The sequence below is a fragment of the Schistocerca nitens genome, chromosome 2, assembly GCF_023898315.1.
Source record: "Schistocerca nitens isolate TAMUIC-IGC-003100 chromosome 2, iqSchNite1.1, whole genome shotgun sequence".
NCBI lineage: Eukaryota > Metazoa > Arthropoda > Insecta > Orthoptera > Acrididae > Schistocerca > Schistocerca nitens.
The window spans coordinates 70,454,597-70,467,795 of record NC_064615.1 but is presented as its reverse complement, the minus strand read 5'-3'; the positions used below and the strand labels follow the sequence as shown (position 1 = coordinate 70,467,795).

At 40.7% G+C, this 13,199-nt stretch overlaps 1 protein-coding gene across 2 annotated transcripts in view; it reads right to left on the bottom strand.

The window, feature by feature from the left end:
• Positions 1 to 583: 583 nt before the first annotated feature.
• LOC126235722 (chitin deacetylase 1) overlaps positions 584 to 13,199 on the bottom strand; it is a 44,606-nt gene continuing 31,990 nt past the window's right edge. For both annotated transcript variants that reach the window (XM_049944493.1, XM_049944492.1), the window contains exons 7-8: positions 4,470 to 5,039; positions 584 to 1,584 (exon numbers count right to left, since the gene is read on the bottom strand). In XM_049944493.1, coding sequence (XP_049800450.1) covers positions 1,351 to 1,584; positions 4,470 to 5,039 — 804 coding nt within the window. In that variant the 3' untranslated portion in view covers positions 584 to 1,350. The remainder of the gene's footprint in view (positions 1,585 to 4,469; positions 5,040 to 13,199) is intronic.

The following is a 13,199-nucleotide window of genomic DNA, read 5'->3' as shown; positions in this document are numbered from 1 at the left end:
GAGATCATACTACCATTTTAAGATGTTATATTGACCAGTAATGAATATGTGCATTAATCTTTCATCTAAGTGGCAGAATAATCAGTGTTTAGCATAATATGTGTCAGCAGAATTCAGTGGAACCAAACTTGACAAACAATACCATCATATCAGGACAGCACAACAAACATTTACTGATTCTTTCCATTAAATTATACTCAGTAATACTGTTTTGAAATCAAGCCCGAGATGCAATATCCTTATGCATTAATACTACTGTGTCAACTTTGCATAAACGCCAGATGAGAATACACCAGTAAGTCCAACAATGATCATCGTATCTCACTTTATCTGCCGTCACTATAACGACTTGATAGTACTGAGATCTTGGAAATATTATCTTCACATTATGAAATTCGTAGTAATAATATATATAATTTTTTAATTGTGTGTCCTCTGGTCTACACTAGTTCTCAGAGTTCCCCTTCCCTTCCAAAAAGGTCTGTAATACTTGTTTCTAATTATATAGAACCTGTGAAAATTAATTTTGTTCCTGTTAATCAAGAAGTAAAAGAAACAAGGATGAAGGTGCTATATTCAAAAGTTATTGTACTGACAAAAGTTTTGACTTTATTAAAATTAATTGCAATAGAACAACATGTTCTTGTTTCAGAAACATAATGAATACTTGGTCAACAGGCAGTTCTGTCTGTTCAGTGTATAGTTATCTTCGGAGTGACATAATTTAATCAACTAAACTGATTACATATTTGATCTGTAACATCATTTAACTCACTGTAAATAAATCAATGAGAGCAGGTACTTAATAAAAAGAAAATGCACATAGCTAAGAATACAGAGATTGACCTGTAGGGATCTAAATAAAAATTTCTTTCAGTTAAATTAATTTAGAGTATGTGTAACATATATTACTGTATAATGTGTAATTTAAGTCCTGAAAAATTTTATTAAATGATTTGATTTCACAATACTCAAACAATTTTTCTATAAATATATAGTTTGAAATGAATGTCAAAGGTCTTTGACAACCACGAACTTCTAATGACTGTGGCACAGAACAATAGGAGTGCTCAGTCTTTCAGAAGACAATGTCAACATAAAATACATATACAAATCAAAGTATCTCAGTCTAACGCAGTTGCAACACAGCACACAAGGCAGAGCATAATCTTCTTCACTGTCCGAGCTCCACATTTATGGATGAGACATCATTGAAGGATGCACTTTTCCATGTTGACACAGACTAGAAGGTTCTTCTTGTGTCCACTCAGAACAATGCACGCTCTCCAGATGTATTTTGGGAATGGAATCAGCTCAAGTATCTATTTTGATGAGCTGTTGTAGTGGGGTTTACTTCTTCACAGAGAAGCCATCACCTGTGGGGTCGAGGATCCAGGGATAGTTGTTGGGGCACTCCATGCACGTGAAGAGCCGCAGTGTCTCACCAGGAAGCTCACGTGTCGTCAGTGGGCAAGCGTTGGGCAGTGAACAGTATGGTTGACCCTTCACGTCACACTTTTCCTTCCATTCCTGGAAGTCTCGAAGCCCAGTCAGCTCTGTTGGGTTTTGCATCCACTGGATCACCTGTATAGAAGATCAAGTGTGATTAGCTGTTCCATTAGTGTAATGTGCAAATGTTTGTCACTACCTTCCAATGAATTTTCAGTTTTTTCAGATATTGATACTTATTTACGAAGATATTTTAAAAAGAATTCGTAACTCTGGGTTAAAGTAGGATCCTGATTTCAGGCAGTGAGTTGATGTTGTGTATGCTGTACATAAGTCACTCGGAACACTCTTTTCTTTCAGAACAGGAAATGAACATCTAACTTCATGTTACTTTCTGATGAAAATATGTACCTTTGTGAGCAAGTCATTCATTGAATTATGTTGCTAAAACATTAAACTGACTTAGTGATACACTCAGGATCTGTACTGTCTACAACTACAATTTAATCTACATTTGTCATTTTCCTTTACTCAGTTGCTTATCAGTTTACAGTAAGTATTAGATGTAAATTGTATAAGGAGAGCTGGTGGTACCAAAAAATGGTGCAAATCACTCAAATTGAACAAAATTCCATGGCCTGATGAAATCCTTATCAGATTCTACACAGAATTTGCAGTCAATTTAGCCCATCTTTTAAATATAATCAACTGTAGATCCCTCAAACAAAAACTATGCTCAGTACTTGAAAAAAGTATAGGTCAGCCCTGTCTACAAAAAGGTACCATAAGTGATCCACAAAACTGTTGTCCAATATCCTTGACATCCATTTGTTGTAGAATCTTGGAATATATACTGAGCACAAATATAAAAAGGTATCTCAAACAGTGGTATCTCTTCCATGCCAACCATCATGGATTCCAAAAATACTGATCATGTGAAACCCAACTTCTACTTTTCTCACACAACATCCTGAAGACCATAGATCAAGACAGTCAAGTGGATGCAGTATATCTCATTTTCCAATAAGCATTTGCACTTATTACCAAAGTACCATTGCATGGGGTGTCAAGGGAAATTTGTGTCTGAACTGAGTATTTTTTTGCAGGAATGACACAGTATGTTATCATCGATGCAGTGTCATTGACAGACATAGAAGTACCTTAAGGTGTGCCCCTGGGAAGTGTTTTGGGGATCTTGTTGTTCATGTTCTATATTAATGATCTTGTGGATGATGTTAACAGTAACCTCAGACTTTTTAGAGATGATGCAGTTATCTGTAATGAAGTGCTATCTGAAAGAAGATGATCTTGATAGGATTTCAGAGTGTTGCAAAGACTGGCAACTTGCTTTAAATGTTCAGGAATGTAAAATTGTGCATGTGGCAAAATGAAAACAAGTAATGTGTTATGACAACAATAGCAATAAGTCATAGTTGGAACTGTTACTCTCATGCAAATATCTGGGTGTAACATTTTGTAGTGATATGAAATGGAATGATCACATAGACTCTGTCACAGGTAAAACTTGCGACAAACTTCAGTTTATTTGTAGAATACTAGCGAAATGCAACCACTCTACACAGGACATTGCTTATAAGTCACAAGCATGACACATCCTAGAATACTGCTCGTGTATGTGGGACCCATACGAAATAGGACTTACAGGGGATGATGAATGTATACAGAGAAGTGCAGTGTGACTGGTCACAGGTTTGTCTCACCCTTGGGAGTGTTACAGAGATGCTGAAGAAACAGAACTGGCAGACACTTGAAGATACACACAAACTATTCTGGGAAAGCCAACTCACAAAGTTTCAAGAAACTGCTTTAAATGATGACTACTACGATGCATTGCTCCCGTAGGGTCTGTGAGGACAAGGCTACATTAATTACACTGCTTATAGAGGCATTCAAACTGTCATTCTTCCCGCACTCCACACATGAATGGAACAGGAAGAAGCCCTAATAACTAGTACAATGGGAAATATCCTCTGCAACGCACTTTATTATGATTTGTGGAGAATGGATGTAGATGTGCTACTGTTATTGGGACAGATCTGTAAACTTCTTTTTAACAACTGGGCTCATTCTTGGTAAAAAGACTTTTCACTTTGTAGTAATATGAAGAGGTGGTCAGAGCAATGACTCATAATAATATATTTTCTTGATTCACATTTTTTCAGGAAACACAGTTATCTATAGGAACAAATCATTTCTTGTGTAAAAAGGAACCTGGATATTTCTCTGAAAGTTTCTTGAATGATACTTGTCATTAAAACATCCAATAACTGATGGTATCATTTGCATTGCAGTTATCTCAACATTTCATTGCTGAATTGTCATTTGTGTTGATGCTAGTATTTGAAAATGTGTTTTGATCATGTGACTGAAAAATGATATAGTGCAGAAGGAACTCATTGCTACCTTCACATTAAAATTTTTATTCTCCAGTATGATGTGGGTGTACAAGGGGTTGTAATAAAATTTTGATAATCACTTTGAAAAAATGAAGTTCTGTAATTAATTTTTGGTTTCCTTACAGGTACATGACTGCAGAACTGAATTTCACTGACATCCTCAGCTACAATATCATAGCATGTCACTACGGAGCCAAAATAAAATGGTGCATGCCATATCCAGGTACTGAGGAAGCTTCAAATGAAGTCCCTCCCACCCTCCTGCCCACCCCCAACCTCCCACTCCCAGTACATGTGCATGACCAGGAAACTTGATAGCAATTGACAAATGTGCTGGGCAAGTACACATTATTTTGATGTTATTTCCCAATAAGCTTCAAGTGAGACTATATTCTCCCCGCTGTATCAGTGGGCTCCTATTTCAGTGTGTACAAGGACTAGAGAAATGCACTTGCTAATTAACAAAAATTAATAACATACTGGTAACTTTATTTTTTGAATTTATAATTAAAACTTCATGGCTACCACGCATATTTAAATGGACGTTTGAAGTCTCACGTTTGTAATCAATAAAAATTAATTACGATTAAGGTGCACACTCACCTGAAGCATGGTGACGAAGTAGACGTCGTTCCTTTCAAGCATTTCCTGGATAAACTTGATAAGCTCATCCTTGAATTCCTTCTTGCTCTTGAGCCAGGAGGCATGGAAGTGCAGGCCGAGAGGGGCACGGTTGGAGTTGAAGTGCCTGTTGAAGTTGTGCCTGAGGAGACGGGCGAACTGTTCTCCAGTCTGGATGTTGGAGCAGGAGTCCACCATGTGACAACCGGGCAGCGACTCGTCGAACGTGGGGTCATCTCTGCGGTCCAGCTCGTTCATCACCATCTCCCAGACCGGGTGGCTACGGCTGGGGCAGTTGTGGGCGTTGCCGTTGCACTTGTGCGGCATGCGGAAGTACAGCGTGTACGGCCAGATGGGCACTCGGCCGAGCGGCGCCGTGATGGACGCGTCGTACACGAAGAACTGGTCGGCCATCATCTCGAACTGCTTGTTGCCGCCGACGCGCAAGTAGGGCGCGCGCATGCCGATGATGGAGCCGTCCGTGATGTTGGCGAAGCGCTCGACGATGAGGCGAGAGCCGGCCATCTCAGCCAGCCAGTCGTCGTACGAACCCTGAGGAAGAACAACAGACAGTGTCAGCTAACCATTCTGAACGCGCACGTAATAAACAGATTGCGCGTGGCGGAACTATTAATTTACAGTGTACCACCATTCAGGGACAAGATACCTATTACGAAAAGTTGACTCTAGCTTTTACAGAAACCAGACTGTGAGTAGAAGGAAATAAAAGAAATAATTAAAAAGTAAGTGAGAGAGTTGTAGCCTACAACTGATGTTATTCAGTCTGCAGACTGAAACAGTAATACAGGAAACCAAAGAGAAATTTGGATACGGAGAAGGAAATGAATACTTCGAGATTCGCCTATGACCTTGTAATTCTGTCAGAGTCGCCAAACGACTTGGAAGATCCATTGAACAGAATGATTAATGTATTGGAAAGAGAATACAAGATTACTGTCACGAAAACTGAGACAAAGGATAATGGAAAGTGCCAAAGTAGTAGATGAGTTTTGAATATTTGGGAAGCAAAATAACTGCCAATGGCTGAAGTAGAGAGGATTTACAATGGATGCTGGCAATAGCAATAAAAGTATTTCTCAAAAACATGAATTTGCTGACATCGAGTATAAATCAACGTGTTTGGAAAAAACCGCTTAATCTTGCGGCGCGAAACAAAGAACTCAATGTCACGTAAGTGATCAGTTTTTGCTTTGGACTTATTTTTATGTATTGTGTTTACAAAGCTTAACACAAAAATCGTGATAGCGAGCCGTATTATAACAAATGAACAATTATTTCCTGTAGTATGTATAATCGCTCAAACGGTAACAGATCCGAATGCAGCTTACGGCTAATTACACAGATTATTGCCTATTCACAACTTCCACCTCTTGCATAATACGTTATATGTTTAACTTTTGCAAGAATATCGTTATCGCCTGATGTTAGTGGCTCAAATGGTTCAAATGGCTCTGAGCACTATGGGACTCAACTGCTAAGGTCATTAGTCCCCTAGAACTTAGAACTAGTTAAACCTAACTAACCTAAGGACATCACAAACATCCATGCCCGAGGCAGGATTCGAACCTGCGACCGTAGCGGTCTTGCGGTTCCAGACTGCAGCGCCTTTAACCGCACGGCCACTTCGGCCGGCCTGATGTTAGTGTCTTGGGTTGGCAGCTACTAAAACAAAGTCACTTTTCGCTGCAGCAGGACCTTCTCATGAAATTTCAGTCACCAACTCTTTCTTCAGAGCGTGAAAATATTTTGTTGGCACCCACCTAGGGAGAAATAACCATCATCGTAAAATAAGAGGAATCAAAGCTCGCACGGGAAGATTTAAATGTTCGTTTCTCCCGCGCGCTGTTCGAGAATGGAACAGTAGGAAAGTAGTTTAACGTTTGTTCGACGAACCCTCTGCCAGGCACTTAATTGTGAATTGCAGAGTAATGATTTAGTTGCAGACGAACTAGGATTGACTGTAAAGAGAGGTGTGTACAAATCACGAAATTTTGTCGTGTTTAACGATTCGCTTTACACTTATGTAGCGCGGCCACTTTCAAGTTTAACGGCATATCAGGCGATACATTTCATGCCCTAGCAGATTTTGTATTGTTGAAATGAGGACGAACGTTAAAAATGTGTATCAAGGCATGCGTCTGGGCTATTATGTTTTTCTCCGTGACTCGTAAAAAAACTAGCGCGCCATATCAGCACCTACAACAAAATATTTCTGCACGACATCGTTACAGAGAATGAAATTATGCAAAAGCGGAAAACGCTACACTCCTACTCTGGACTGTCGTTACGTGGATTGTGATTGTGTAGTTTGTTTTATTTTGTCCATAGGTTCCATGAACGTCTTGGGACGCATACCAGTTGGATTCACCGAGCGAATCTGCGAAGTGGTAAAACAGTGGATGCGTATTTTGGAGGAAGGCGGTTCAAACCCCGTCTAGCTAGCGAGGCTTAGGTTTTCCTTACTTTCATAAAACCACTTACTGCGAAAGCGGGGATGGTGCGTTTGAAACGGTACGGCAGATTGCCTTCCCCAATCTGAGCTTGTGTTTCGTCTGTAATGACACAAATGTCGTCGGGACGCTAAGCCCTAATCTTCCTTCCTTTTCCAGTTGGCTTTGCGTCAGCTATATCTGAAAAACCTCCACCTCTTAAACACTGCATCTTTTTTTTAAAAAAAAAATCGCTTAAAATTGTCACTACGGACGAAGCTTCCTTCAGAGGTGGCTGGCAAAAAAAGTGCTCGTTCGTTGTAGGCTACAAATCTTGGGAGCAAAAAAGTGTTGCGTGACAGGGGGCGGGGCGCGTTTGCTGGAATTGCGTGCCGCTAAACGCATCGCTGGCCCGCACGCGCCGCTGGCTCTACGGTTGCCCGCCTGGGAAGTGGGACGCACGCCTTGGCGCCTCTGAGCTCGGAGGGACCGCGAGACCTGCAGCCAGACCGCTGAGCTACGTCGCGCCAAGTGCTCTACTCACACGCACTTATTTCTGTTCCTAATTAACTAACGGCTGCGGCACTTTTGTCCACGTGGGAGGACTGGTCTGTCTCCTGGTTGCTGATTAGCCCTCACATGGTACGAGCTCAGGAAAAACGTACTATATGTATGGGGTGCCTTTTGACTCCAACGTGATCCTAGCAGCTGTATGGAAGTAAGTGTGCAGGCTTTCGTGGCCGTTGTCACTAAAGTTAAAATCTGGGTTGTTAGGCCGCGTCATATTTCCTCTAAAATAGTCGACGTTTCGACCCCTCTGCTGGGATCTTCTTCAGGATCTTCCGGTGTCCACTATTACTAGAACACTGTCAGAGACTAGTGTGGCGTTAATTCTCTGCGAATTTGCTGGATTCTTTCTCGAATAAGTACTTGGCTCGCCGAGAAGATCCTGAAGAAGATCTCAGGAGAGGGGTCGAAACGCCGATTATTTTAGAGGCAATATGACGCGGCCTAACAACCCAGGAGATTTGAACTTTATATGGAAATAAAATGTAAAATATTTCCTCAAAAACAATAATGACTTATAGTGAGGCCCATGCGCACTGTTGAAATTGTTGCACGCTGTAATTAAGGCGTTTCCCTTCATTTATTAGCCTTTATTCAGCAGATTTTCCTGTATAAAGTTGTGCATTTATCAGGTAACTGGTCTCACAATGTACAGCGGTGCACACTTTTATCCTGTACTGTCCAGGTTTCGAAGGAATGTGCACCTTGAATGGACACCGCCCTCTCTAAGCTCACAGGTGCTCATGAACCGTAATATAAGGCCCGTGCATATAAGACGAAATGGATAATCAATGAAAATTTCGAGCACGGTCCATGTAGGTTCAGCTATTGATCAGAAACTGCTTTTCTTTCTCCTCTTGCAAGTTTATCATCTAACCGGACGCACAGCAGAATATAACGAAATCTTGAACAGCTCATTGTGACTCGAAAACGGGTAAGCCATACTCATCTGATCGAAATTCGCTCAAAGGTTGTAAAACAATAAAATGGTAGCCAAGATCGCAGGAATTCTTTTTATTCCATGATTACCGGTTTCGGCGAAACTAAAGCCGCCATCATCGAATCTTAGGAGACATACAGGTTACAACATCAAGCCAAACAATGGTGATAATTAATAGTTGCCTATAACACGCAGGCCTTACAAAATTGTCGTAAGTATCATGTAGGCTACTTACGACAAGTAGCACATAGGCTGCTTACGACAATTTTGTTAAGGCCTGCGTGTTATAGGCAACTATTAATATCACCATTGTTTGCCTTGATGTTGTAACCTGTATGTGTAATAAGATCCGATGATGGCGGCTTTAGTTTCGCCGAAAACGGTATTCATGGAATAAAAAGAATTCCTGCGATCTTGGCTACCAGTTTACTGTTTTACAAGCATCTAGACCGCTCCTACATGAGCACAATGTGCTCCCTACAAAATCGCTCAAAGGTTTCCAACGTACCTAGTGTAAACCAGTTATTATTAGTAGACCAAAGCATGCCTGTAGTTCTGTACGGTCACGTTCAATCCAGCGTTCAAGATATGGGTGTAGAATTTTACTTCTTTTGCACGATTATTAGTATTGCTGTTACACCCTGCATGCGATCGGTGATAAAAAGTCTGAGACAATCTGCCCTCGTCTGAATTTGTAGTCTAAGGTGACGTGTAATAAGTGTAGTTTCACGTAATATACTCCTGGAAGGCTCCTTGCACACGTCATACGTTACCTGTTCACTAATGAATATAAGAGTAGGCACACTAGTTTCCTGAATACCATTATCGTTTTTTTCACGTTCATTAACGTTCATCTCATCTCCGATCTGTAAATCTCCCTGTCTTACCTACATCAGCATCACTGTCATGCCCATTTCCAAAACTTGATTCATTGACACTATCACTTTTATGTGTATCTGTTAAAACCTGCTCGAGCTTCTAGACCCTTTCAAAGCGTATATTATGATCCATTACGAATAAAATATGGTACTACGCGTTACTTCAAAAAAACGTAGTTCCTAACCCTGAATTTATTCCAAACAGGCAGTGTATGTATTTTCTACGAATTAGTTAAAACAATGGACAAAGAAATTTTGGTTGAGAAGGTGCACTGTTGTCAAATATATATATATATATATATATATATATATATATATATATATATATATATATATATATATATATATATATATATATATATAACATTGAAAATCACATATTATACATTCGGGAGGACGACGGTTCAATCCCACGTCCGGCCATCCTGATTTAGGTTTTCCGTGATTTCCCTAAATCGCTCCAGGCAAATGCCGGGATGGTTCCTCTGAAAGGGCACGGCCGACTTCCTTCCCTAATCCGATGAGACCGATGACCTCGCTGTTTGGTCTCTTCCCCCAAAAACCAACGAACCACATATTATATACCTGGGGTATCTCCTGACCTACTGGAAAAAATTCAAATTATTGTACCGTGAACCGTGATATAACCTCTAATATGTTGCCCATTTATTATAAAAAGTCCTAAAAAGCATATCTTGAGGATAAGAACCCTATGTCCACGTTAAAACTGTTTCTTTGTAGTTAAAATAGCCTTGGGGTCGAAAAAGACCACAGACTAGCAACCAAGGATCAAGGCGTAAGTGAACAATACATTTCTCCACCGGCTGTTGATGTCGACGCTAGGAATCAGAGTCATTATTACTTCAAATAGTTCAACAACTGTTCCTACGATACTGAATGGAAATATTTACTGCTCGTGGTCACGTCGAAATCGATGTTTCTTTTACAGTTGTTAACATAATAGGAAAACGACCTGTTAGGTGCTTCAAATTTGAAGTTTCTTCTGCGCATATGGGAACATTTTAACAAATCCGACAAATGCCAAAGTCGTAGTCAAACATCAAAATGGCGTCTACGCAAGACACTCGTTACAAGCAACGTGCTGTAATTGAACTCTTGACTGCGAAAGAAGGATCCGTGATTAACATTCAAAAACGTTTTTGTGCAGTCCATGGTAATGATGTAGTTGAGAGTAGTATGTTGGGCGAAAGGTAAAGAGACTTCAATCCTCAGGAAGTACAGAAACTGATCTCCATGATGGGCCACGTTCGGGGCGTCTCATAGTAGCCAAAGCGCACAACATGGTGCATCGCGGCGATGCCATCATTCGTGCAGACCAGCGTATCACACCTTGACAATTGGTTCTACAGCTATTGGTGAGCATTGGAAGTGTGAATGCAGTAATTGAAAGGTGTGCTCCAAATGGATTAGACGAACACTCGAACGGACTACGAGATTCAAAGAAAGCGATTCTTTGAACTGAACTGGAGGAGCAGTTTGAGGCCAATGGAGAGGCCCTCCTGTTACGGAACTTTAGAAGACGACGAAACTTGGGTGCATCATTTTGAACCGGAAACAAAACATTCACTGGAGTGACACCTCCAAGAATCACCAAAGCAAAAGAAATTCAAGGCAGCTTCCTGTGCTGGCAAAGTCACGATAGTGATTGTGTCATTCTCGTAGATGTGTTGCCGAAATGGTTAATGATCATTGCTTCATCTATTTTACAGCCCAGACCTGCCGCCCGCGGACATGGCCCAAATAAGGATTCTGTACCTGGTATACGCTTTCAAAATAATGACAGCGTAATTCCTGCAGTGAAAACTTGGCTGCGGGCACAGGAAATATATGCTCTTACACAGTGCTAACGTAAGGCCATAGGACGAGGTGGAGAGGATGGATAAAATTGTACGTGTAAAGGAAATGTTGACTGATATTGGCACCACATTTCTAAATCTGAAGAATAAAAATGTTCAGCGAAAAAAGTTGGGGGTCATTATTCATTGAACGATGCTGGTAGTTTCAGTGTAATCATAAGAGTTTCTCGCGATTCAGGATACGTGTACAGAACGAAATCAGTGAGAAATCAGTGCCATGGATATCAGGGCCTACATGAAAAACATCATTTCTTTAGCGCTAAATGTAATGAATGTATCTAGCAGACCACCCTCTCCTCCTACCATAAGCAGGGCAAGGAAATACTTTAATTTCATCCACCACAAACTATTATTTTTTGGAAAGTCTTTAACTGCGTCAACAATAATTTAAATAATAAAGTTAATGCACATTTATGTTTTTATCACGCGTAACACAACACGTTTCGGGAATTTATTTGCATTTTCGAGTGCTGTGAGAGCTTGCATATGATTCGGATCTTCTACCCGCGTGTGTGGTGTTCTGCCCCCGCTTTTTGTAGTCGTCTCTTTTATATTCTTAAGATTATTGTGCCTCGCTCACGGTGCAGAAATTCGCACTCTCCAATTTCACAGCACTCAAATCTGGAAACAGATTATTGAAACGCGTTGTGCTAAACATGACAAAGAAACATATTTCTGCTGGGTACCGGGATCTGTTGGAATCCGCAGCAACGAAATGGCAGGTGCAGCAGCTAAACTGGCACGTAAGAGAAACAAGTCACCTCTTCGCTTTCAGCAGGATTACTAGGGAAAGCTGTCGTCACGGACAGGTGGGAAGGAGAATGGCGTTAAGTGGATGGGATAAAGCTCTGACTGGTTAAACCAAGCATCCGACCGTAGAGCAAGACGAAACAAGGCGAGAGGGAGAGAGTAGCTCGCCCCCTCGTTAAGGCAGTGGCTGGCCTTCAGCCAATGGAATTCTCCTTCGACAAGAAAAGCCTCCTGTGTATGGTGCCTGTCGTGTTAACGTAATGTGCTCATAGTTTTGTGGGGTAGTTTGCGTTTTGGACAGAGGACAAGGAATGATTCGACGGAAGACCTGCCCTTTCGGCTATTCACTTTTTGTAACGAAATCTCTCTCATATCTAAATTCCCTATTAGGCAAACGTGCAGTATGAGCTGATGTTAACCACTTGAGAATCGCTATTGCGTTAATATAGATACGTTTATATCTTTTACATTCCTGTTTAGTGTATTATTATATCACTTCAAGCTACGGTCGCAGGTTCGAATCCTGCCTCGGGCATGGATGTGTGTGATGTCCTTAGGTTAGTTAGATTTAAGTAGTCCTAAGTTCTAGGGGACTGATGACCTTAGCAGTTAAGTCCCATAGTGCTCAGACCCAGCCATGTCATTTCAATTTATAATTTGTAACATTTTACTTTTTGTTATAAAAATTCGGTAATTTCAGTTTCCTTCCCGAAAAGCTTTAAGTGCTATTCAAAAAAGAGTAATAACTGCGAGCGCCCGAATACCGAAAACCCATCCATCCGGAAGATATGATTTCAGAAGACGTGTTTCTGGGCTACGCTATCACGGAATCAGTTAAAGACATGTGCCATCTCTGATGATAGCGACGACGACGACAAGATGTTAAAATTCTAACCTTCCTTGTAACGACAATGAACGTGTCAACCTGACTGATCGGCGAAATCTGCTAGTGCTTCACCCTGCGTTCTTCCCGTTTTATCCTTCATTTCAAAGAGCGACAAACAGGACTCAAAAAAGGGGCATTTAGCGAGAGCATAAAATTGCTGCCTAATTCCAGTCCTGTCAACTCTCTTAGCTTTGTTCGATTGACCAATGACAGTCATTCGCAAACAGTTTTTCTGTACAAGTGACACGCTGACTGATACTCTTGTTTGTGTTTAATTTATTCAGATAGTTACAAAGTGTTTCATTAAAAAAGATTCCGCAATTAAGTGAAAATAAGTAAAATTTTTCTCCTAACTATTATTAAA